The 27,987-nt window shown below is 39.4% G+C and overlaps 1 protein-coding gene across 2 annotated transcripts in view; it reads left to right on the plus strand.

Moving 5' to 3' along the window:
* The window catches only part of LOC135161602 (E3 ubiquitin-protein ligase TRIM9), a 60,422-nt gene extending 40,177 nt beyond the window's left edge, over nucleotides 1–20,245 (plus strand). Inside the window, exons 3-9 of one of the 2 annotated variants that reach the window (XM_064119313.1) lie at nucleotides 7,947–8,042; nucleotides 9,516–9,909; nucleotides 10,519–10,551; nucleotides 15,653–15,819; nucleotides 17,013–17,151; nucleotides 17,630–17,860; nucleotides 18,392–20,245. In XM_064119313.1, the coding sequence (XP_063975383.1) occupies nucleotides 7,947–8,042; nucleotides 9,516–9,909; nucleotides 10,519–10,551; nucleotides 15,653–15,819; nucleotides 17,013–17,151; nucleotides 17,630–17,860; nucleotides 18,392–18,720 (1,389 nt within the window). In that variant the 3' untranslated portion in view covers nucleotides 18,721–20,245. The remainder of the gene's footprint in view (nucleotides 1–7,946; nucleotides 8,043–9,515; nucleotides 9,910–10,518; nucleotides 10,552–15,652; nucleotides 15,820–17,012; nucleotides 17,152–17,629; nucleotides 17,861–18,391) is intronic. The other variant, XM_064119314.1, reaches the window with a different exon arrangement.
* The last annotated feature ends 7,742 nt before the right edge of the window (nucleotides 20,246–27,987 follow it).

Consider the following 27,987-nt stretch of genomic DNA (forward strand, 5'->3'; position numbering starts at 1 on the left):
ACTTTATGTGGTTTTGTTTCGGGTAGAGGAGGCAATCCCTTCGGGAATTTTCGCTTAAGAAAACGCTGAAATTCTGTGGTTTTCGCGGATGCTACCACTATCAGCTAGACTAGACAATCGACCCCTGTCTCCTGCAGTACTCGAGGAGTTATGAAGGGATTAATTGTCTTCAGTGATAATATCTGGTGTATTGGAAATTAATTGACCAACGAAGAAGAGGGTTATGAAGGAGGAAATTCTGGGAAACAATTGTTTGCAGTATTTCATTAGTTATTCAGAGTGATTGACGGTATGAAATACACTTGATAAATTATTTTTTGATTATCAATAGAAATAAAGAGATAATGAGAAAAAAAATCAGAGGACAGTGAGTGTCAATTAATTTTCAATGCAGCCGATAATGGTCTGAACGAAGACTCTTGATAATTTTTTTCTAAAGAATTTCCTATGCATTTCCCACGTTTATATAGAACAGTTGTATAAAAATATATGGGATAGAAAATCTCGGGAGAAATGAAAAAAAAAATACAATTTTTACGATAAAAATTTCTCACTCGGAATTTCTACTTCGTTACAATTCCCATTTTCTCCGGAAATACCCTATGATTTAGAGGTAACCTATCTCCCCCATCCACGATACCATATCGACACCGTATTTTCCCTCCACCCCTCTCCATCACCCACTTTTATCGAATTTATAAGTCCCAGAATTCAAGCTCACCCACGAAATCTATATACCACCGCCTATCCGTTACAACCCCATGTACACGCGGCCAGTTTTCGTTTCACTATATTCCACCCAAGTTTATCGTTGCACTGCGATTTATATACGTATATACGACAGGCAAACGTCGACGTTATGCCCCCATGAACTATGGATACGAGAACGAGCTCTAACAATTCCCTCGAGGGAATTGTTCCGAGCCGATTGTATCGTTCTACCGTGTTTTCGTAGCTGCACCGTGGGTGTATGCTTTTTGAGCTGGAGGAGACAACTATCCATACATATACTCGATGCATTGGCGAGTTATCGCTTCCCATCGATTCAGACTTGTAGAGAAATGAGGAGAAAACGGGGTATGAGCACATGTGTGAGTGGAAAAGAGAGAGAAGGTGCAGAGGATATTCGGGTCTAGGAAGCAGCTTACATGTGTCTTCCTGTCAAATTTTTTTCTCCCATTGACGATGGGCCCCTGTGCTTCTACTGTCGAATATTTGATGCACTTCCCACTTCGATTATCCCATGGAGATATGGGAAAACGGATGGGGTATTGTTGCGACGGGGATTTTTGGGGACTTTCCAGTCATTTCGGTAAAGCTTCAAAATATGGAGATGAGTTATTATTGAGAATAATTAACTTGTGAATAAATGTTTCACTTCTTTTATTCCACCCTCGGAAAGGCACAACCTATGGCTCGTTTCCTTAGAGGAATTAACTAAAGGGACGAAAGAGATACGACACCCTGGACCTGACGACACATTAACAGTGGTCCCATTCATGCACTTCTATTTAGACTCAAGAAAACAGAGTCTACACACCATACGCCGAATTTCTCAGAATTTCCACACATACGAATATTTTCCAATCTCAACACTCCATTCAATCCAATTGAAAATTAATTTTGATAAATTTTTATTTATTAGTATTGTCTAGAATTATATTTTCAATAACATTCAAGCTCACTGATTAGTTCAGTTAAATTAAATTCATAGAATTTCATTGTCAAATGACTTTAAATCCACCAACATGAATATTCCGTCAATCACGATTGGATAATATATTCCCTTATAATCTCTCTCCCCCCTCCTCCCCCGCACAATCCAAAATGTAAACAAAGAATTTTTGTAATGCTGAAGAGTCATACCAGAGATTCTAATTTCTAATTTCCATTCATCCTATTTATATCTTAAGCAATCCAATCATCTCTCTAATCTCTTCAACAAGATTGATTACACTAAATACATCAATAAACATGTAAATGGCCTTTAGTGCAGACTCCACCCAGGCCAGTATATCGAATTTTCGAGCGGCATTCAGTCGAAAGGGAAAATTTTAGCGGGCACGTGTTACCCTCATCAAAATAGGGGACCAAATCCCGGAGAATGGGGTTTGAGGGGGATGAGGGTGTTAGAGCCTGGACGCAACAGGACTAAACCATTGGGGAAGGAAAATATAATTACATTGTTGGAGTTTTTCGGATCAATGTTTCCGATTCGTTGATAAAAAAATTATATGAAGAATTGTGGGGTGAAATGGACATTTGTTATATTTTTATGACAAGGAAAAATTTTGATAAAATTTGTAACAAAATTTTAATTCCATGGAAAAAGGTATTTTCCAATGAATTTATACGAGCTGGTGATTTCATTAATTAATTCACTCATTTATAGTGAATAATTATAAATAATTGAAGCGGTGTATATTGGGCAAATTAATTTTATGTGAAATAACGTGAAATTATGTAGAATAACAATGTGAAATACACTGAACTCGATAGCATTGAGAAAACAAATATGTTTGAATTAACATAATTTGTTGGCTCCCAAAGCAAATATATTTTTATTAAAAAATATTTTTTAGTATTTCGGCAGCACAAATAAAAATGCCCTAAAAAAATATTTTTCCCCCAGTTATCCAACTCTCTTCCTCATTTTACGATAGGAAAAAAACTCATGTACAACCCAGGAATACCTTTATATGACGAGTTTTAAGATCCACCATGTACAGTAAAATCCTGTGAAACGTAACTCGATATCACAGGTAGACATAGGTATAAACCACAGTCAAAGTGCTCGAACGAGCATAGGAAGCATGTACGAGGAGCCAGTGGGTGTGTGAGGTGGGGGTTTGAGTCGTTTGTGAAAATGGATACAGGATGGCATAAAAAAAAAAATATCCTCCTCCTCTCCTCCTCTGCAGACTAAAAAAACTACTCCATTTCATTTTGTTTTCATCAATACCCAGCCTAAACGATTTGTTTATTCAGATTTTCCTTTTTTTTTCAATCAATTTCCGCTTTTATTTATCCACGATGTTTTCACCCACCCAAACGTGATTCCCCGTTGAAAAAAAAAAAAAAATCCCAAGCCTTTTTTTACCGACAGAAAAAACATTTTTATTTTCAAAGAGAAATAAAAAAAAAAACAAATTAATTTCGGAATTTTAGTGCTTCAATTCCACCCCTTTTTTTTCTTCTTTCAACTGCATTTTGTATTGTGTTCAGTGGTACGAGAGTGGGCAGTATTATTAGGTAGGAGTTTTTTTTTTCGGGGCATATGTGCCAAGCGCATCATGCGGAAGGGGCGCAAAAGAAAAAATGAGAAAAATCAAGGGGGAAAGGGGGGAGAAAATGGCGAACAGGTTTATTCGGCTGTGAGGTGGTTGGGGGTGAGGTAGGGGAGGCCCTCGGTGTTTACGCTGGAGTCGTATCTACATTGCTAGGGGGGGTTTTCGAACCCCGGATTCTCCTGAGGGGATGAATGAAATAAAAAGAATATATACATGACGAGTGGGGATGGAATGGCAGAGAAAATGCGGGGGTGAGCGGGTGACAAAGCTTTTGCCCTCAGTGCGGGGAAGCCGTGGGGCGGCGAGGGGTTTGGGGCAGGTGGGTGAGGTGAATCGCGTGGGCTGGAAGCCGACGATAACACCGTCCCAGGGAGAGAGAGGTCTTACGTCTGCATGAATATATATGCGATATGAATTTCACGATGGGACAACATGGTTCCCAATCTTTACTACAAACTGAAGTGAGGGGGAGGGAACGGTGGTGACCAATTATTCTCCAGCACGAAAGGCAAATCTAAACCCTACGACGATTCACAGGATTGGGTGACTAAACGGCACATTTCCATGTGAATAACTGCTACTAATGGTAAATTACATTGCGATGAAAAATTATATGTATTTCGTGATTGTTTTGTTGACGTTTTGTAATGCACACGAATGCACGTGCACGAGTTGGGTGATATGTCCCTGGGAGTGATAGATTGGTTGAGTCGTGTTCTTGGGATTTTTTATGGTGTTCTAAATGATGGGAAAATATTGATTGATAGGGGACTGCAGTGCTTGAATTGTTTGAAAAAAAATGAAGATATAACGGATTTTAATTAAAATTCAAAACCTGAAACTTTTAATTTTCTTTAAAATTAACGTCACTAATAGGAAATTGATAAAGTATAATTTAAAAATTATGTTGATGAGGTTTTCACTCTTTATTGATATTCATTTTCCCAACGGACTCATATTTATTGATTGTATGTTATAATTAATTATTGACGATCCGTCTGGCTCATCCAGTTAATGACCGAGTGTCTGTCCGTATATTTTATTCTACCTTTTTCTCTCTGTACACGTTAATGCAAATATCGTTGTATTTTTTTTTACTCCAGAAAAGTTTGCATTTCACTTGATCAATCATTAATCGTCTAATGGATACGTCAAACTTATTTTCTGACGGATTCATTTGTTCATTCCCACGACTGCCGTCGATTGATAAAAAATTTAAGAAATATAAAAAATTCACTCCTCGAAATGTGTCGTCTCAGTGTTGAGCTACTAATGCAGCTGTACAACGGCCGATCGATAGATCAGATAATGAAACAGAATTGGATTGATCCATTAATTATCACCAAGTCCCGCTTCACGAAAGAATTAAAAATAATAGAACAAAATTTTCCAGCGAATGAACAACCCCATGATTTATTTCCACATTAACTTCGAGATTTGAGGGTGTGAAAATTAATTGAAATTCTCCCTTTGGCCGATGGAGGTACTCAGTTATATATAGGCCGAGTTGAAAACGATAGAGAAATTATTCATGGCGAATCTGAGGGGGGGGGAGGGGTAACTTAATTACCCTCGGGCACGAATGGAGACACGAGTTTCCGTTATATGAGTAAACGAGAACGGGGTTATATATTCGTTGGGCGTTGCGCATCCCCTGCATCAAGAAATGGCATTCTCTAGTGTACAGCTTTCACTGGGAAGATGATAGTGCGGAAAGGGGTGAGAGGGATAAATGGTGAAGGTGGAGTGAGGTTGGGCGGCAAATTGAAACTGGTCATATAACAATATTCAACCTAAAAGTGAAGTTCCCACACTAGTTGAGGTGAGCAATTACACTGGGTCGTTTTGCATTTATGCGGGTGCGTTGCCGGACATTTTGAATTTTACGATTAATTATTGAAGTGGAATGATTGAAACTGAATTGTATTGTTATGGTTATTGCTCTGCTGGAATGTGAAGTGATTTGTACGTTGAAAGTTAACAGTTTGGCGGAAAAATCAATGCGTTTTTTTCAACGGATTCGCTTTAAAAATTCTGGGGATAGGAAAATTGTCCACTTAGGATTAAGTCGTAATTGAGCAATTAACCCATCGAGGGGTTTATTTGGTTGTGCGTGTGGGGAAAAGCTACAAATTTGTCTTTGTGCTGGTGAAACAGCGATGTTGAAGACTTAGGCCAGAAGATCCCTAATGCCCTCCGCTAAAGGGGTCGCGAATTCTGAGTGGGAGTAGGTGTTGGGGCTCAGGGTGATGTCCGAAGGGCATCAAGGGAGTCAGTTAGGAATAGACCATCGAGGTGACAAGAGACATTAGCTTAAGAAGTCTAATATCACTTCAACAATTCTGAATAATTAAATATAGTATAACTTTATTTGAGTTCGATGTATTTTATTATTCCCTGCTAGTTGCATTCCAATGTTATTTTATTCCTACAAAACTGCCTGAAAATGTTGTAATCACATTCTTTAATTTAACAATCATCGAAGACGGGGGGAAGAATGTAAAATTTCTCTCTCTCAGCTCGCGCCAAATACGAAAGTCGGTAAATTTGGTATTCGTTAGTTTGAATAAAATATTTTCAATCTCCATCGTAATATTTATATTGCGGAAGGTTCAGTGGTTTGAAATACAGTACTGAAGCGTGAAGCCCACGAATATTCCAACAAAAAGCCCCTCATAGTCTCTTCACGCTCGCCGTTGGTTTGCGGTTTAGCGGCGCTTTGACCGCATTTACCGCGGTCCTCTCTCGCTCGATAGGGAGGGACTTGTATCGGCGGGTGGAGAGGAGTCACGAGTGTTCCGAGGAAAGATCCCCAACCCAAGTTCTATGTAAAAAAAAGGGAAAAAAAAAAGAGATGAAAGAGGAAGTAGTGAAAAAAAGTAAATTCGGTCTTATCGAGCAAATAAGATTTTGTCGAGTCGCTCGGGTCTCCAATGGTGAGATCCGGCAGTGGAAAAGGATGGGAGGAGGCGGACTATTGGGTCCACAGAGATGATTTAAAAGGTGGACACGGGTGAGAGTGAATTGAGGAGTGAGAAAAGCACCCTTTGTCATACCTACCGCGTGCGCTCTTATATTTCAAAGGCAATAAAAAGAAAAACACCGAGAAATCCGATAAGACTGAAGGATCAGGTTACCAAAGATTTCTTACCAATTTTTCGTTTTATTCTTCCGCAGATTGGTGTTCTTTGATTTTTGGATGATTCAATTGACATTTATATAATATTCAATTAGAAGTGTCAACAAAATTTTCGGAGATTCTGGATTTTTCTACCAGGAACACAAAGAATATTCGACAAACACGAAATAATTGAAAATCAAATAATAAGGTAACTCCCAGCGTATAAAAAAATATGAAAAATTATGAAGTAATTGAGAAATAATGATGCAGCCCTCAAGACCATTTTACCCCTCTGTAAAGTCTCTGGGTCACACATAGTCATTATATTTTCCCTTCAAACATTTTCCCACGAACAAAAATTATCATTACGTTGATTGCAGTCACGTATGACTTTTGATATTGCCCCCTAATTTCAATTTTCCTCCCTCAAAATTTCCCCGAGGGGCAACAAATAATGGACTGCACCGTTAACGAACAATGCCACACATTCCGCCTCTGGTGAAAATCCACGTGTAAATAAATACACGAATACCGAGAGTCACAGCACTGCAGCGTAGGTCTCTCTCTCACACACACTCTCTGCGGGTGTCGGATGAATCGATTTTTCCAGCGTTTGACGATACCCTGTGATACGAGATACCATGCGGTATAAGCCTCACGTCTCTCTCCTCGTCATGCACATTGATATCGTATTATCCTCAATCGTATACATCAATGATTGCGTGCACTATCGATTGGCAAAACTGTCCGAGTATCGATTCAACCGACACATCACGAATGAGAGTTCCACGAGTGCTAGACGTATGCCACATGGAATACAGAATCAAGTTCTCTTTTGCGCCTAGATGTTCACCACGAGATATTGCAGATACGTGAGAAACTGTGTACGCGACAATGCTAACATGACACGTGAGGGGGGGGGGGAGGGAGAGGGTGAGGGATTTACCTTTATATTTGTATCGAAATGCCGCTTCAATAAATATGGAGAATATTTTCTTACTCTGGAACGAGCAAAAAATATTATTTTACTCGACTTTTATTTTTATCATGAACATGAGGAATATACAATTTGTGAAATTTTGTGCGTTGAATTTCAATTTACTTGTATAGTCTGAATATTTATGAGCGGAAAACGCGAACTACAAAGAGATATGTGATAGAATATATCGATTCATGAATTATCGATTGAGTATCACTTCATAATGATTATTTGAACCTTTCACTGGGTTCCATTGATTGCTGATTGATACTCATATTGTTAAATATAATAAATGGAATACAATGAGGGAGATGAGGGGTACGATAACTGACAATTCATGAGTATGAAATATGTTAAGAGTTGATAATCCAGTATATCAACAAATTATTCCCAATAGGTTTAACATCCATACGATTTTTTGCTGAACAAAACATCAAATGATTACGAAAAACCTCGCAAGGCTCGATAATAATAAAAAAACCTTTGATCGTCACTCTTGACAAATGAAACTAGTACCTGAGATGCACTGACAATCAATATTTCTCTGATGTTACAGACGGAATTGTCCCAGAATCTCCAACAGTTGTCGGAGCGTGCCCGCTCGACGACAGAATTCATCCAGAGACTCAAAGGGATGACGGATAAAGTGCATGTGAGTATATACATCTACAAGGCCTTGCATGTCACAACACCAGATGCATAGTCACGGCATTTTTATTTCCACACGTGTACGCGATAGAGAATTGAAAAGGAAGAAAGCTCGGGCGTACGATACTGAGGAAAAGAGTGCGAAATGCCCGGAGCCTTTTCGAATAAAAAAAAAAAAAATACCGCGAGTCATGAGACACGAGTATAGCACATTGGGCTTGATAAAAAAAATGTTAAAACCCCCCCGGGCGTTTATTATAATTACGTAGGCAGTGATAAATGAAAACACGAAAAGAAGAAAAAATAATATATGAGAGAAAAATTATAATAAAAGTTGAGGAGAATTACGGTAGTGGCTGCAGTGACAGTCTCTCGTTTCTTTCACGTGAAAAATAAAAACTTTGTCCGGAAATTAGATTAAACCGGTACAGCCCTGTGACAGTTGCAAGTGACGCTCTATAGTCTCTCTCTACCACTCAGTGAAAAAGATTTTAGGGTGAATTAAATTAGGAAAACCAGAGAGGAAGGGGAAGGAAAGTACTTTATTGTTGTCTCTTGTACTTTCTGTATCTGAGCAATTTCCCTGGAAATACGATTGACGTTGTCTTCCTTTGTTATGGTACCTGAAATATTTGTGAGACAAACGTAACGCTGATTGTTCCATTGACCAAAGTCCTCAGTTTTACGTCATCGGGGAGTTGTTGGGTAATTCAATGAATTGCGATTTCATTATCCAAAACAATTGGACAGGAGAATGTCTCGTCGAGGCTTTACGTATTAAGAGACCTTTTTGCGCTTGTGATAAAATTTCCAGTTTCATGTTGCTATTTTACGTAAAATGATCGGTTGTTTACGTGCACGGGGTGAGGAAAGGGGGCGGGTGGGTTAAGTGAAAGGGGGGTGATGTCATTTTGCCGCAAGAAAATGGCACTTGACACTGGAGCGTACAGCAACATGTGCTGGGGGCAATGAAGTTTATCGTGAAATTTTACTCAGACTCGGAGGAAAAGTGCAGGTATTTTAAGGGGTATTTTCACCTTACATTTTACTCCCTCGATTACTTGGGTAATGACTTTCATAAATATTCAGGAATGAGCGAGGGGAGGAGGGTCTTAAAGTTGTCTTAATTTGGTCCGCCAAAATCATAAAAATAGCTTCAGGCATTTACTATATCTAAAGACATGACTCTTGATGAGAGAAATTGTTGATCACGTGGTGTGATTTTAATAACAAAGTTGCTGTAAAAATTCACTGATATATAAACTCAAGTTTTTGCTTCAAATAAGGTGAATATGATGACAAAAATGTTAATCAAAATAAAACCGTAAATACCAAGAAAGGTATTTCCGGAATGTCAGAGCCTCGCATTCTCCAACACCCCCTCCCTCCACCCCACTTTAATCCCTCGAATTTATCCCTGAAGAGCACACCCATTGGGTTAAATTCCGATAATGTTTCTCGTTCATTATTTTTTCAGGAAGAATGCGCAGCTCTTGAGGACGAGGTTGAGGACAGGGTTGTGAGTTTGGTTACAATGTTGCAGTCAAGAAAATCACGATTAATCGAGGCTGCGAGACAGACGAGAGACGCCCGAGTGAGATCGTTGAGGGATCAAGTTGCAAGATGCGCAACTCATCTGCAGGCCACCACCGCCCTTTTGACATTCTGCATTGAAGCGCTCAAGGAAACGGACAGCTCGGCTTTCCTGCAGATTGGTGGTATGTTATCCGTTAGGGCTGCAACAGCCGCCGGCTCCTGGGGTGCTGCTGAAGGCGTACAGGAGATGGCACGTCTACCGTTACTAGATCTTACTCTGGATGACAAACCCGTCAGGCGAGCCATTGATCAACTAACCTTTGTACAGCTGAAACGTGAGTCTTGTCAGTATATTATGAAAATTTTAGGATTTGCGAGTGATTTGCAGTGATATGAACTTGCAAATATTCCTTCAACTGCATTCTTTCGCTCTACAATTTTCAAACAGTGAAATAAGTTAAGATTGTGTGAAGACGGCAATTTATTGCTGTCATGGTCCGTTATGAGGGTTTCCAGATTTTTTTAAGGATTCGCCCGGGTCGATGACCCTTTGAAAATTTCTTTTCTGAATTTTCTATGTTCAATTCCAGAAATTTTTATGCAAAATTCAGGAAAACTTTATTTTTCCCTTTAATCCCATTTTCCAAATTGTGACATCATCTGGAAACCTAAACGGGTCATCACTAGAATATTTCAGCCACTGTTTTTCCAACTTTTTAAATAAAAAATGAATTCTCGAATTAAGAGTTTTGATTCCAAGTGAAACGGCGATTTTCTCGTTCAAACAGTCGGTGAAATTACTTTTCACTTGAACCGCAATATTCATAATTTGAGAATTGTTTTCTTCAGTTGCATGACCCCCCATTCCTAGTAGCTCGTTACCTCATGAAAAAAAACCACTGCACAGTAAAATTTAACCATAAATTCTCCCCTGTTGGACGCAGCATCAGAAGGAGAGGATCGATATCCAACCGCAGGTAACGACTAAAGAATAACCAAAAGAGCCCCTCCCTGAGATGTATAAAGAGTGAGAGAGAGACAAGCTTGGCACGATAAGCACGATTTCTTCAGTAGTAGTTGGCCGTGTCCGCACGGACGCGCCTCGACGCCCTGAATTACTTGATAATTCCCGTCGCCGTCCCTCGGGGCGACTTCTTTAACGGTATTCCCACCTTTTACTGAGCGTTCCAAAAGCGGATTAATTAGGCACCCACCCCCTCCCTTTCAATGCGATACTTCCAGGTACCGGTAGTAACTGACTTAACGATCTACTGCATGTCGTTGCGCTCTGCGATACCGAAACATGAAGTGAAAGTATTTCTTCCTATTCTATAATATTTTTAAAATTCCTTTCAACTTAATATGGAATATTAGGATCATTCAGCGTAAGCATTGAAACAGACTAACAAATGAGAAAAATTATTTGATATATTTTTTGATTTGTTTAACCGTGAAATCAAAATTTAGTCAGCTTCACTAACGACTGATCATTTTCCATTACCAACCGAATAACAATAACGACCTAAAAATAACGTTCACACCATAAATGTTGATATCCCATTCTCCCCAAGTAAGACCACTCCGGGGTATGAGAACTACTCAACATAGGGTAGGAACCCAGGAAGGAAGCGATAACGCTAATGATTCTTCATTATCCCAGCAAACGAGTATAACCCCCCCGGTGGAGGGTACCTTCAAAAAGAACTAGTCCACAATATTCGCGAAAATTTCTCCGTTAATTATTAATTAGTCGTCACGTGTCGTAAGTGCGCAGGTGGAGTCTGTCTAGACATCAACCTGAGGGCAATTTAATCAGTCGCGTCTAACCCCCCTCATCACCTCTTCTTTCGCTCACCCCTTGGCCCCCTCACCACCCATCCCCTTACCAACCCTTCGCGAGCAGAAGCGCCCGAGAAGCAGTAAACACATATTCACGTATACGAGTGAAATGTGGTAAAAGGGCTTTTCGTAATTCACGGTAGTGTTACATTCTCCCACTGAAATCCCTGCCTTAATGCTCGTTTGTACCGGCAAGGAGATTATACGAGAGCATACGTGTGTGAATGAGAAAGAGAAAGAGTGTGTGTGTGTGTGTGGGTGGATGTGTATAGAAGAGTTAGAGGGGAAATAGTCGAGAGTTATTGAATGTCCGGCCAATCCGCCATACAGGATTTTATTCCATTTGTCAGGGCGTACAGTTGAATTTTTTTTTTACCCCCGAGACTGTATTTACCTCCCCCACTTCTGTCTGATTTTTTTGTTAATAGGGAGTGAGGTGCAAATGCGTTGGATTAAATAGAGGGAAAAATGTTGAATTTAAAACCGAATAATCGGAGGTTTTTTATCACTGTCGGGTTTTCTTTTTTATCGCGATATTTTGGCCCAGGATTTTACGGGGGGTGGAGGTGGACTTTTTGGGGAATTTGAATTTTGTGGTTATGGGGGCTGGTACTGATAACACTGTGGTCAAATGAATCAGGAAGGTTTGGATAATGGGGTTGATAAAGTGTGAAATGTGGGGTTAATTAATCGGGAGACATCTTTGGTGGTTATCGAAATAATTCTGGGAGAGGGGAGTGTTATTAGTGGAGGTCGTTTGATTTTACAATCAGGGATATAGTCTCTGTTAAATAGATTTTCTAGTCGGAAAGCCGTTGAGATCAGATGTTTGAGGGTTACCTTTATATTTCCGGGGGGATAGTATCCTTTGATAACTCCTCTTTTCAGTTCATCAGCAAATCCAACATTCCTCTGGCCTCCGACTATTTCGTGACCCTGTGTTTATGTGTGTTGAGAGACTCGGAGTACATATTCCAGGATCTCTACAAATGAGAATAAATAATCACCACACAAAAATTTGCGATCCAACTGAATCGAAGGATATGAAATGGAGTAGTTTATCTAATGAAAATGCGTCATTTCATTGGGTATATTTTTTTATTCTTCTCAACGATATTGACACAACTCATATGTCCCAACGTTCAATATTGCATCCATTCGCATCCGGCATTTTGGAGGGAGGAATCATGCACTCGAGATTCCATCAAAACTTTTTAACCCAAAAAACCACCGAAAGCGCTTCCGAATAAATCAGGAGTAGAGCACTCACTCACATTCACTTAACAAAAAGATAATAATTGTTTTTCTGTCGAGAATGTTTTTATGATGCCTAAGGGTAGTTCTGAAAATTGGTTAACATGAAAATTCGATTGATTTGAATGCAGCTTTTGACTGGGGGACTTGTGGGTTGGGCACAAAGGAATGTAAAATCACTGATGGAATAGCGGAAAATGGATTTTACAGGGGTGGGAGAAATGTTGAAGTGAAGAAATTCCCGCTGCGGTCAGACAAGAGGCTTTTACCTCCGTCAAACGCACCATCGTCGATGTACAGCGAGTGAAGTGGTTGGGAATAACCGGTGGGTACGTCAGTCAGTAGAGATAAACCGAGTGTAATCAGACAAGCCGAATGCTAAGCTAAATCATGAGTGATACATTTGGCCGAATACAGGGAGGGGTTTATTACGATGACAGTTGGTGGTCAACCACACTCAATACACATTCGTATTATATTCCATCGTTCACCGGGTCTATTCCCACATTAATGTCACAATAATTCAAACTACCGGGAGCATGACATCGAAGAAAACAGACTTGACAGCAAAGATCGAAAAGTAGATAATCACCATTATTCATGTTTGATCAGTGTATTAGTGGCTAATACAACCAAAGATAACAAATGAACGAGAATGTTCCTGTTGAATATCAATCAATAAATTGAAACATTTGCACTGCCATAATTTATTGACAGAACTCATAATGAAAAAAAAGTCATTAGAACACTCATCGACTTTGATGGCTTATCCACACGTGTTTGGAGTAAAATAAAAAATATTTTCTCATTATCACTCATTAATCGAACAGTGCACAAGTTTAATGGCATCGTCATTGGAAATATGGTGGGAGAAAATAGTATTTTTTTTTGTAATTAAAAAACATTCGGTTCTTCATATATTCAACGCAACAAAGCAAACCGTAAAATGGCACAAAAAACGATAAAACCATCGTTAATCCCCCGCATTCATCGAATACAATTAGCCAAATGATAATTACCACCGTTAATACGGAAATTACTCACGTATTGCGAGTCAACAATTAATTCATACACACGTAAAATGAGAATATATTTTCCCATTATTGCAGTGGCACGTTTCGAAGTTCATAAACACAAGTAGAAAGAAGGGGATGGGGTAAAGGGAGCTGTTGGAAAATTTTCTCCCTCCAGTCTGTGTGTATGTGCTGGAGAATGAGCTTTGCAACGATGCAATAAACTGAGGTTTTCGTACTGGGTACTAGGGTTGGATTGCAGAGAGAACCAATCAATTTACGTTTACCCCCCTCCACCCTAAACTCCCTCTCACATTCTCGTTTTCTGTATCAAACTCCACCGGAAACTTATCACTTTGACTTTAATTTTCCCTCTCAACTTTGTTATAAAGCAAAGCAAATGCCACAACGTTGTTTCTGATAATAAAACTTCCAATTTCCCTGAAATGATATTTCACCAATTAAAAATTGTTATAAAAGAGCCATTAAATCAGAATTGATTGCGGCATAAAACCAGCACAAATGTCCGAGAATTATGTGAAGAAAAAAAAATGGAGAAAAAAATTTATTCTCTCTCCATTCAGTCGTAAAATGAAATAGGCTAGATTTTGTATAATAACAATGGTCTGCACGTGTAATAAAAAAGTCCTAAAGTCATTGTTGAGATCGTGAAGAGGAAGTGTTAGGAGATCTTTGGGGTTTGGAGTCATAAGTCGATTCAGTTAAAACCACAAAAGTCCATATCGTCCAAGTGAGTAGAAGGTCTGGGCTTTACGAAACTTATTAGGAGTTTCTATGGAGTGCAACGAACTTTCCGTGAACAGGAATGAATCCCTCTGTGGGCATATTCCCTCCTCGTTTCTGTCCTAAAACCACACGAACTAGACCTCCAAGTAACTGCTCACACCCCTCACATTTTTCTCCCTTCTTGTACACAGATGTCTAACAACTGCGGTATAATTCAAGCACTCCCCGGCGATGGGAACAATTATTGAGGAAATTATTGATTTTATAGAGATATATTTGTATTCGTGATACATAGATACTTCAATAGGTACCTTTGTTCTACTCACATGAGACAACTTTTATTCAATTTATTAATGAAATAATTTTAGAGGGGATCCTATAAAAAAATATTTGAATATTTCATTCCAAAATTGTGAATTTCTAATTACAGTATTTCCTGATATTAAACCTCTCCTTTGATTTAAAAAAATTCAACACCTTTTGGTGTGAAATATAGATACACAATTTTCACCGTTAGTGTTGAGGTCTGGAGCTGCAAAATCGACCTCGAATTTAATTGAATGTTCGGACCAGTGAACAAGCTGTGCTACGTATTACCCACCTACATCCTCCAGGGAAAAGCGCGTAATGCCTTCGTTTGTGTGTGGCTGTCTGCGTTAGATAAACTCACGCTACCCAACAAAATCCACCGTCACCGTGATTCCCCTGTTTTGTTATTTTTCTCTCCATAAATACAGAAATCAAATAGAATAATTGGAAAATATGCGGAGTTTTTTTTCCTATGGCCAATTCGGAAGTGCTGAAAGATTTTTTTTGGCTCACAGAGGTTATTTGGAGAGACAAAGGGGGAGGGAGAATTGTTCTCTATTGGCAGGGGTGGCATTCTGCAATTTGGAGTGGTCTGAAAGGGTGGAAATCGTGACCCAGTTGCAGAGGAACTCTTTTCTCTTCGAAATAAAAAATCTCGCGGCCCTTTAGGGATTGAGTTGCGAGTTTTGGGACTAACAGTATAAAAAAAATTATGTCAATGTTATCGAATGTATTATTAATAGTTTCTTGATGATTTATTGTCCTGCATGACTAATAATTTAACAAGTAACAACATCTGCGCACATTTGTTGTGATCATGCCTCAAAAATTATTAAAAAACTCGTTGTACTTCGAAATTTCCCAACCACCCATTCGTAATAATTCTATAATAATATTGAAACAACAATAATTTCAGCTCCTGGTGCACCAGTTCTGCTTCCCGAGGACTGCAGTGCTGAGAATAACAGCGTAACGGTTGCCTGGCAGCCACCACCAGGCCATGGGATTGGATGTGGTCAGCGTGGTCCAGCAATCGAAGGTTATCTCCTGGAGCTTGACGACGGATGTGGCGGAGAGTTTAGGGTGAGATACACAGACTCAACAATACTTTTACCCTGTCTCCATAAACCAAACGCAAAAGTTGTTGTGTCCCATGAGAGAGTATAGGGGTGGGTGAAGGGTAGGGGGTACAAACAGTCCACTGGGGAAAACCCATTTGGCTCGGTGGGGCCCTCTTTCCTCAGCTTTTTCAATACTTCTCTGGCGCTCAACCCACTTTTCTCCAACTAAATCCTCACTCTCTCTTTCTTTCACTGTTTCAAGTACACTTTAACCCTCGCACTATCCCTCCCATTCGGTTTTTCGTCTCGGTGACAATAACGGTTGCACGGGAAAATCGGTTTACTTACCACCCTTGACTATCCAACCCCATCGTACATAATACAATGCCCGAGACTTTCTGAGGAAACTTGAGAGCCAACTCGTGTTTTCAGATGGACTTCAGTTACTATCGCTGATTACATTCTCAATGAAATTGCTTCGGGATATCTTTCCAATAATTATTTAAGTCAAATGGAGTACTCCTTCAATTTTATTCCCACAGAAATAAGAAGATAAGCAGTGAAAGAATGAAAATGAATTAAAATTGGAGACATCCTAGTGGCTTCATTAATTTCTCGATCATTAATTTTTCAGTTATTTTTACGTTTAGAGAATTTTAGAATTCCCATTTTTTCCCAAATTGTTTTATTTTGTTATTAAGCTATCTCTTTTGTTTATTTTTTGTTTTCTATCCTGCTATTCGCTGTTAATTGAGGATGGAATGCACTGAGAAAGACTGAAAAATCGGGTTACCTTCATTCAAAAGCGTAGCTTCTCCTCAGGAATGAAAAAAAAATTAGTAGATTTATTCATCAAAAAGAAAGCTCAAATTTTGTGCACTATAATTACCACCCCTGTTTCTTAGAGCTGTGTGACATTCACAGCGAACATCAATATTAGCACGGATAAAAAAATCCTCATAACTGACTGAGCATATAGAATGACACGTCTTTGTATTTACCCTGGGAAAGCTCGTAACTGGTCGTTAAGCCCAGAGAGTAAAAGCATACGCTCGTTAATTCCACGTTACCGGCTTAACAGTACTAGCACCAGGGCTGTATAACCGGGAGACGAAAGTTTCTCATTTCAGTACTGACCGTTCTGAGAAATACACCAGTCAACTCACCGTGATTTTGCCCCGTTTAACGTATTAACGAAAATCATTTCTGATGCAGGAGGTTTATTGTGGGCGAGAGACCATATGCACTGTTGATGGTCTACACTTCAATTCACTCTACAATGCTAGGGTCAGGGCATTCAACAGCGCTGGTGAGGGAGAGTACTCCGAACTCATTGGGCTCCAAACTGCTGAGTGTAAGTTCATTTCATTCCCTTCAGTTTTTTTTTCTTTCATTTTGTGGAGCAAATTAGAATCGCCAAAAGTCTCATTTGAATATGCAAATACTTTGTGGGGGGGGGGGGGGTATGTGGGGAAATTCATTTTTTCCTTTGACTTTTAGAGGTTGAAAGTTTGAATGGCATTTCAATTTCGTTCCGAAGTACGATTGACGATTAGATTTCAAATTTTACTCGAGAGCTGGCTAATTATGAATTTATTATGAAAATTAATCTTGATATTAAATTATATAATTGAGAATAAATCAAGTTAAATGAATGGAAATTAATTCTTTGAAGAAGAATTTCCCGAGGTGTGGAAAAAAGGGAAAAAAAATATCTCATCAAAATATGTAAATGTCGATATTTTTGTTGGACGATAAAAAACTTGTTCCTTATTTTCGCAAACGAAAAAACTGACTGAAACTTTAATTTCATCCTGATGTTTGATCGACAGTGGCGTGGTTCTCATGGGCATCTGGCGCACCGGGAATCCCCCAAGAGGTTACGATATCCGAGGATGCGATGAGCGCATCGTGCGAGGGGTATGAGCATCGAGTTGTTCTATCGAGCGTTGGATTTTCCCGGGGTATACACTACTGGGAGCTCACCATTGACAGATATCACAGTGACACTGATCCAGCTTTTGGTATTGCTCGGGCTGATGTATCACGTGACAAAATGTTGGGTGAGTTGTACATTTCATCATTACTAATTCATAATTATTAATTCACCCCAATCAGCGGGATATCGACTCTTCCAAAGAAATAATACCTCTAGAATTACCCGACCACTGATCACATCACGATCCTCATTGTCCATTTAACATGTTTTTATGTATGAATGGCATCTTCGTCATTAGAGAAACAAATGACAAGAGATTATTTGTCCTTCGTAATTGCTTCACTTATGAAGGAGTATTTGGCATGTTCTCTTCAGTTGAATTCAGTTATTCTCAAGATAGGACAATAGACAAGACAAGATTCTCGGAGAATAACCCACCCTAGAATCACCGAAACACTGATCATAACAAGGAAATAATTCTCCGCACGAATAGTTTTGATCAAGCCCCTCATCTACACCGGTAAATACGCAAGCACCATTACCTGGTCCCTTCCAAACTTCTATAAGCAATTCGTTCAACTGAAAATTACAAGCACCAACAAACAAGCCCCAACCTTTATTCATGATCCTCAATGTCCATTTAACGTGTTCTCAGGCAAGGACGACAAGGGTTGGAGTATGTACATTGACCGTCAGAGATCGTGGTTTATGCACGGTGGTGGTCATGCCCAGAGGACTGAGGGTGGTGTACAACAAGGATCCACGGTTGGTGTACTTTTGGATCTTGATACAACTCATACACTCCGTTTCTTCGTTGATGGCCAGCCACAGGGTGGTATAGCATTTCGCGATTTGTACGGTGTATTTTATCCAGCCGTAAGTCTCAATCGTGGTGTTACTGTCACCCTTCACACTGCCATTGATCCACCTCGACATTTATTAGCACTGCATGAAGAATATATCAGTGATATTGTTCAGAGCTAGGGGTACCTCAATGTCCTTAAGAAGGGCCTCATGCAGAATCATGAGAATGGTATTGTCGATTACGACAGGTCTAAGGATTACAATGATCTTCATAATCAAACATTGGAGAAAATTGTTGAGGAAGGACCGACTGAAATCAACTGACAATGCTTGGGCCACATTACAGTATATTAACATCAATTTGGGAGATTGTCTCATATTTTCAATATTTCAATTCACTGTTTTGATTAAGATTGGACTAAGGGACTTGCGTAGACGATTAAATTCACCCGGAAATTCACTTTGAAACTGGATACATTCGAATGTCGTTAGGGAGAGCTTCATTGAAAATCATGAGCGTTGAATACATCGGTATTTTGCTGCTCCATTCAAGGAAATAAAATACCTTTGACGTTATGAAACTGAATTTATGGTCTGATATAGAGTGTATCGAGAGTATATGTGGGCAAAGCCAAAGTACGGTTAATGATGTAAACTCGTTTGCAGATGTTGGTATATCGATCAAAGGTTACTCCGCTTTGATGTTTTTTTTACTAAGCGAAGAGGAAAAAGTAAGCACATTTTTTTTGTACTACGCTTTTTTTGATGATTCGAGAAAGTAATAATATCGCTGCTGCAACAATCGCTTCGTTTGTAACGATTTAAGACTGATTCATCGTGTGGATTCACCGAGAATTATTGAGAGGAGATAATTCAAGGGAATTTTCAATGACACCTGCGAGTGTTTTTGTATGAAATTTGAGAGCCTGGATGCACGTAAGGATGGTAAGATTATATTGTATCGAGGTAAATAATTATGAAACAGGGGAAATAAATCAATGAGAGGAACGAATTAAATACTGATTCTCACGTAAAAATGACAAAACATCCAACCTAAAACTGAACAGTGTAACACTATCATATCGAACGTATTTAAACGGATAGACTTAAGTGTATCAGTATCATAGTATTTAAAAAAATATAATAGAAGTACCAGAAATGACGATAACCAGAGAGGGAGAGAGAATGAGAAAGAGAGAGAGAGCGAGTGAGAGAGAGACAGGGAGAGAGAAAGCTTGATACCAGAAAATAAATAGAAGAATGGTTTTTCTAGTCATAGAGAATGATTTCAAAATCAATTTTGTATTCTTCGATGATCTTTAATTTTCTCATTGTATTCATATCTCATCATTGGATGTAACCCTCAGATTTCACATCAGAATTAACAAATAGCATTTAAAGGGGAGAATGATGTTGTGGATGGGGAACGGACTAATTAGCTATTACGACCGCAAATTTGTGGCTGGAAGGACGTGGTCTATTCACTGAACAGGGTGGCACTTGGTATTGGAAAAAGGGCCTCAACGTTAATAATTCTAGATTCACTCCGCAGTTGGTCAGCTCGCAAACGGGCGAAATGATGCATTAAAAAATTTTGTAAATAATTGTAAATAGCATTTATCAAAGATATTGCCGATGAAATTGCCAATTGTAAACATTTACGACTATATTCGACCAATAAAAACATTGCTGAATAAAGAATAAATCACTGGGAAAATAAGAGAGGATGTCAGTGTCTGAGATACAAATTCCAAAACTTCCCTCGGGATCTTTATACTTATCCGGATCTCCCCGAAACTGCCTCGGGCATCTAGGGCATAACTTCCGGTCTCATCATCCTTCTCTTCTCTTATTCCCTCGTTCATTTATTCTCTCCCTGCGTATCTTCGACACCATTATTTACTGAATTTTTTTGTCAAGCCTTCTTCAATACGCATTTTTCCTGCCTTTCAGGGATTTCCGTTATAAGTCTCTTTTCGAAAAGACGGTGGATAATGTATTACCGAATCCCTTCAGGCGGCAGACTAAACGTCTTTCAATTCCATCCTATCAGTGACAGAATATGTTAGATGAATTTTTCTTTAAAGGAAAAATTGTTTCTGAAAATGTTATTAAAAGGGAAGAGGCATCTCATGAGGATCAGGAGGTCTTGACGTTCACATTGAGGTCAGCCAGCGTCATGTGGAGACTTTTTAAAGGTATTATGAAGCTGTTATTGTGGATTATCTGTTCGATATTTTTAGCGGTTCATTAATTTTGAAATGCCCATAACTTCATGTAAATAAAAAAATACAACAGCCCAAAGCATTCAATACCATTTTGTCTCGTTCATTCGAAGTACCTTTTTCATGACACTGTGAATAATCAATTTCGTTTAATTCCGCTACTTTGTTCCCTTGCATCTACATCGAACACCACAACAGTTTTATATCCACGAATTTTTACGATCTGTCCACTCCGACCGTTTCTTGCTATCGCAACTGCCACAGCCCAGCTATAAAACCAATATTTTTATGCGCAAACCATGTGATATCCAGTATTTTCAATTTGATGTTCAACAAGCGAACATCTACATATATTTTTTCACCGAGAAACCATTTTTACGAGAAACCGAAAGTCATAAATGCCAGTGAAACATCAATAACCGATGAAATTCACCCCCTCAATGTTTACTACTCTAATTATAAATTGCATTACTGGGAATTTTAGTCAACAGACCGTTCAAATGGACCCATCAATCCACTTACCGGACAGGGTAACACCAAAAAAAGGGATAAACACCCTCCAATTTTTTTTCTCTTCCTTGTTTATCCTCAAGAATTGAGCTTAAGCCGGCCAAGAGAATGTAATATCAGAGAGAAAGGACCCACCCAGTTCACCAATGGCTTCTAGACGCGTGCGTGTGCTTTGGAGCGTGAAGAGGGGTTACAACAAGAATGTCTCCTCGTGTGTTTATCCGCCAAAAAAACCTCAGTGAAATAAGGTAAAACGAGAGGAAGAGAAAAAAAAAACTTCCAAAGGAACATCCGATTGTCGGGCGACAAGGGTAAGTACTCGTCTCTTTTATCCGTTTTTTTTCTGTCTATTGGATGGGGACATTTGTGTTCGATGGACACATTTGTGTTTGAAACGAGATGAATAGGGCATTGCCAGCGTACAAAGGGACAATGACAGTGAGTGAATGAGGACGAGTTGGAAAAAGTTGAATTCAAGTATTGCATTCTAAACGATAGATTCGACCCTCAACTGCTCCACCTGTTAAGCCAATCATCAGCTCTTCTTCATGGCATTTTCAGGCCCCTCTACGGGGAGAAAAATTCCTGAGAAACATTCTGATGGTGCGGGAAAAGGGGTGCAGAGTGGGGACCGATCTGTCCTTGCTGTCCATCAATACGAGATTATAATTACTTATCTGTTGATATCTTGACAAAGTTTGGGTCCAGGACCAACCGAGATTAGCTGAGACTGGCTGAATCGCATCCCAGTGCATTGAAATCAATTAGTCACTTCGTCCCAAGTTTCCCACATTTCTATTCACTGTTATGATTCAAAGCGAGCCACCGTTTCAGTGCTGCCTCAGATGATTGAATTCTCCTAGAATTCACTTTGTTCCTGAAGATATTCAAATATCGTTACCGAGGGTTTCATTTGAAGTCATTACCGGTGATTCCATCGGTACTCACTTCTCGATTCAGGGGAATAAAATACATTCGACACGTGCGCAAAGCCAAAGTGCACGTATCAATCCAATCATCAGTCACTCTTCGTTCCTGTTCTATTCTAAATTATTCAACTGCACAAACTCAAGATGAAAAATAAAACCGCAGGCTCAACAAGAGGAAGAGCATTTCCATCGGTCTTACCTTACAATGCGATCAGAATCTCTGGCAGATGCGCATTGAGACTGAAAAGATCACAGAAGAAAGGGAATAAGTAAGAATGAAAAAATAAAAAGTTCTCAAGAAAAGTGCATTGGTTCGAGGATGTGCTTGAATGTAATTCGTCGAGTTGGAAAAAAAATTTTTCTCTCACTGCCATGGTTATAAATGCAATCTGAGAGTGGAGACATTCTACAATGATAATGGAACACGTGGTGGTCTAGGTTTGGATTGTAATGTTACCAGTTCTCTCAGTCTTTTACGACTTAGCAAACGTGACAAGGGACATTTGATTTGGGTTGGAGTGTGTGTAAGTTTCTAGAGTGTAGGTTGACACGAGTGGTAGCTAGGGCTTTTCTCTCACAAGGAAAACAGTATGGGTTTTAGGGGGTGCGTGGTTATAATGGGACAGATGGCTCTTGTGAATGTGTGTCTATCTCGCTTGTTCTCATCGTGACGGTGAGTTATATTGGATTTTCTTGAGTTTAGTAAACTTGTAAAAGGGCATAGTGGGTTTGGGATATTGAGCGTGGCACATATAAGCTTGAGTAAATGCTCACAAGTGTTGCTTCAGGTTTTTCGGTAAACAAGAGATTTTCGAGATACTCTCTGGAGGTGGAGTTTTGTAAATAGACGAGATTGGAGCCGTTACATAATTCGGGTTGTTTTTGGGTATTTGGAGTGCCCCGGATTGGATAAGAGAGAGAATTCTGAGCAGTTTCTTGTACGAATTATAAATTTGGTCTGAAAATTTTCTCGCACAAAAAATAAGCAAAGTACATCGATACAGCAGAACCTGATCAGGTCGCAATATCAGAAGAACAGATTCTATTGACACTTCGATTTCATGATCAGTCTTTTCCACTTTCCTTTCAAGCCACCACTTGCTCGTGAACTGGTGGCGCTAGCCCCGTCAAACTTATTTATTATTAACCCCATAAATATGTAAATTGGAGCATCGATTCTTCTGGGATACCGCAAAACTTCCCGATCCACACACAGACTGTTGGTAAATCCGCTTTCAGCAGGCTAGTGGATCCATGAAAATTTAAGTACCTCAAAGCCAAAAAGTTTTGTCATGTACTTCTACTTTGGTGAATTTTTTTTTGCACGTATTATCTTGAGTGAAGGTCTTCCGGTAACTGTTGAAAAGTGCCCCAGGAAAACTCGATAAGCCAGAAATTTCTCTCGCAGATGGTCTCTCCGTTAACTTTATTACCAGTATGTATAGGTAATACTTTCTTTCTACATTAACTCGACTCTGTTACTTCAATATAATCACTATTATGCAATTTCTACGTCAGCTGAATTCACATGAAACTGCTGAACTGGAGAAATCTTAATTAAATCAGACAAAGGAGGATTAAAATCGACGGGTAAATTAATTGCCCAGTTTTCTTGAAACTCTCGTGGTTCATTACGAGCATATAAATCCTGGTATAACTGGAGATACAGCGTGACAATATTCAAATGAATTAATCTGTAAAGAAAAAAAGGAGAGGGAAATCCATTATAATATTATTCCACTTCGTTACCTCTCAAGCCTTCGTGAATATTTCCTTTTCACGGATTTTTTAAAAAACCAGCCGAGTCTTTTCAGAATTTATAGAGCCCCAGGTTAATGGAGAAAGAATAAAGCAACTGTGAAAACATATTACACATTAGCTAAATTGATGCTCGAGGGGGGATTTTCTCCATTCCTCAATGGATGGGATTCCTGCAGAAAGTAAAAATATATACGTATTAAAGAGAGGGAGAGAAGGAGATGAAAATGTATATGTGGAACAGCAAAAGCCAGGGGAAAACGAGAAAAACCAAAGCAGGGGAAATATGAGACTGGAGACAGTGGGTAGGGTGGTACGTGCCTCAAGCAGACCTGGTAATAAGGACGTTTTTATCAGGAATGGGCACTGCGACGCTCGTTAAACTTGTTGAATTTATGTGAGAGAAGATAACGCGCCACTCGTTAGGAAAATTGCTCCTGTCACATTGAAAATTAGTCGATTAGTTCGATGATCAGCGAACCATTAAAACATGTTTATTCATTCTTGAAACTGATTTTTTTTCATGTCGACAGAATGAGATGATTTTTTTTTAATGTGGGGGATTTTGATGGGCCGAGGTTTCAAAAATGTTCTTAGAATATTCGGATGATGTGAGATTCATGGGGTGGAAAATTTGAATGAGTTAATGAGCGATACTCGAGGGTCTATTGCTCGAAAAATTCAGCAAATAAAAATTAGCGTTCATGAGGGCACGTTAATGGATGATTGCCATCAGCAACTATGGAGGATCCTCCAATTGCTGTCAGTCAATAATCTGTGAAGAGGTTCATCAATCGACTCAGCTCTTTCCGTGCGATATAGGCGAATCTCTAGTCATCAATTCACATTTTGTTTAAATTTTCATGAAGACTGAATTTCGTTATTGTATAATATGGTCACTCTGAGATGATGCGGATGTATGAAACTTGCAAATAAGATGTTACACAAGGAAATGTAGTGAATCTCTAGATTTCAATCAACTGATTAGATTCAATTCATCCCCGGAATGAGGTCAATGAAATACATACGAGTCACTCGACTCCCCTAACAGCACAGATATAGTCCCAGCGTTAAGGTAATTTCAATGCATATAGATTTGGATATTGTCGTATAGCATGTACATAATAGTCCATAGTACTCTATGCAGATGGGGCGTTATCTCATGGCCCAGTATAGCCCAGGGTGTTTCATATGTAAACCTATGTAAATGGACTCTTCGTGTAGTGACTCTACTAGCTGTACTCGCTACAAGAATATCGCGTAAAAAACTTTTGCTGAAAAACTTTGCTCCAACCAGTGTCAAGTGTCGAACGTCAACGATTTCTCAGATTTTATCAGCACTTTTATTTTGACAACAGAAATGTTAAAAAACTTTTCTTCAATATTTTTTTTGCAAGTGCTGGGGGGGGGGGGGGGTAAATATCTTGTTGCACCATCTGCAAGTGTTGGATCAGAATTATTGCAGACTATTCAGTGATTTCAATATTTTTTATCCGCCTCCATTTTGATCTAAGAACATTTGAACTTGAAATGTGCCATAAAATCATTTATTCTTCCCTTTTTTTCAACAACAGAGTTCCAGTACAAGTTTAGCATAGACGTTGTGATCGAATGCTTTAAAGTACAGGAAATTTCGAGTTAATTGAAAAAGAAATAATAATTTCTTCATTCAGATGAAATTGTTTTCATGTCTGAAACCGACAACTTCCGCATTGAAGATCTCAATGCCTTCCAAAAACGGAAATTGGTCTGGCATTTATAGCAAAAATATAAACTCCAAAGCTACTCGTTATTTCCCGTATGTTAATTGGTCGCTTATACATAGGGGATCTCACTCGTCTGTTGCAGGCTGCCAGTTGTAAAGTGAAATAGGATGGAGAACCCGGTGAAATTGGAGTAGACGTGAGTGAGGTGGGCTGAAGATGAGGAAATGAGTGCACGATATATGCTTTCACAGGGTATGTAGAGTGGTAAAGCGGATATAACTGAATAGTGGGAAAGGGAGAAAATCTAACGAGGTTGCCTCAGTGATGTTGGTATGGGTATGGGATTGTTGGAGAGCTTATGCAGGAGAGGGAGCTAGAGGACTCGCGATACGGACAGGCCCGAGATAGCTTCAGGCTCCCTGAGGGTTGCCACGGACATCACCCTCTTACCTAGAGGACCCCGACGAGTCTTTGGCCTCTGTGCGTGAGTCTCCTCTAAACGTCGTAATTGGAGTTTACTTTCTCTCTTTCTCCACATTTTCCCTTCCTTCACATCGTGAATTTTTTACACTCCATCCTCCCCTTTGTTCCTTTCACTCTATCTCACATTTACTAGGTTTCTTTATCACTGCATAGAGCCATGGTTCCGTGATGCTAAAAAATACACCCAGATATTATCGATGCGACCAATTTTTTCGACTTAACAGTCAAGTTTTTGGCATCAGAAGATTTCGGAAAAATTTTTCATGATGCATCAATAATATTGTTACTCTCTTGCCTGTAAGAGAGTTTTTTTATCCTATAGACAACAAACATCAGGATCAGGCCGATTCACTCCTGACGCTACTGCGCGGCCTGACGCGCCGCTTGTCCCTGCGCAGTACCGCATGTTATGATGCACCAGTGAGCGGAAAGTTTCAAACAGAATCTGTGGATTTTAGTGAGCAAAAGTAATAAGAAAAATAAGTAACAAGTAAGTTAAAGTTCCTTAGTCTATTATGATAGACCTCCACAATCCCACGAAAATAAATCAAATGGAGAGGAAAAAGTTGATCTTCGTTTCACTCAAAAAAAAATCAACGATGTCATGAAAGACGATGGAATCCCGGATCTCTCCCATCACCATTTCGTCATCCACCATTTAGTCTTCCCCAAAATCCAACCCTCATGTAATTTGGTCACGATCGTTGACTAAAAGAAAACCCGAGGGTTCCGTTCGCTTCACTCCACTCATCCCCCGTCTAAGATATCTCTTCCCTCGAGAGCTGATTTTTCCCATGTTTACGAACGTTTTTTTACCCTTGTCTTTCGTATTGCGCTTTATATTCCGGTCTCTATTATCCCGGCTCTCGTTGACCGGTATCGCCATTATTGCCTGTAACATCCCATTGTTTCGAGTGTCTCCTACAAGACGTTGCTCTCATTGTCCTCTTGAGAGCTGCTCTATCCGTGCATTGTTCATTTTATCATTCACCATTTTGCCCTTCATACTAAGTTGCACTAAGTCTTATATCTTTATGCAAGCAAAGTACCCATTTACCGTGGATATAGTGTTGAAAAAAAAATGAAACAAGAGTGATATTTAATTGAATTTACAGCCGAAAAAACCAGCGATTTTCACTTCAATGGAAAATTTCGGTTTCGTATCGACTCTGAAGATCTTAATTCCTAAAGGAATAACATTTTTCCCATCATAAATGATGAGACTCCCTGAACTCGTCAATATTCATCTCATTAAATCGTAATAAGATCGGGTGAGAAAAGACGGAATATTTTGGCGAGGAACAGCCACAGGGCATTTTGTAACAGGAGAAGAAAAGTTTTTTTTCTTTTCCGATGCATTTTAATACGTCCAAGGTCCCTCCACTGAAGTTTCCGGTAGAAGGGGATCTTGTATACAGACGCGTCGCGTCGTGGTGACCCTCTCGACCTCGTCTCGCGAGGCTCCCTTCAACGCCTTCACTTCAACTCCCATATTTTCACCGCATACCCACTCTTCGCACAACCCTTCTCCATCCTTTTCAATTCCCGCTCATCTTCTTTTTTTTCCTTTTAATTAGAACTTTTTTCCCCCCCTCGCATATCACGATGCATCGGGCAAATTAGCGCAGCACCCGTGATACCAGAGAACGGAGTAAAAGCTTTCAAGGTCTATTCATGGGAATCTGATAACTTTTTATTGGAAATGGTGGGATTTTTAAAAGTGAGGATGTGCGAGTGGAATCACTCAGCTGCAGGAAACCACGTCGATTGATTGAGATGGCAGTGGGCCCACCCTCAATAGAAAGGCTATTCTCTCATACAAAATTGGATATTAAT

The sequence above is a fragment of the Diachasmimorpha longicaudata genome, chromosome 4, assembly GCF_034640455.1.
Source record: "Diachasmimorpha longicaudata isolate KC_UGA_2023 chromosome 4, iyDiaLong2, whole genome shotgun sequence".
Taxonomy (NCBI): Eukaryota; Metazoa; Arthropoda; class Insecta; order Hymenoptera; family Braconidae; genus Diachasmimorpha; species Diachasmimorpha longicaudata.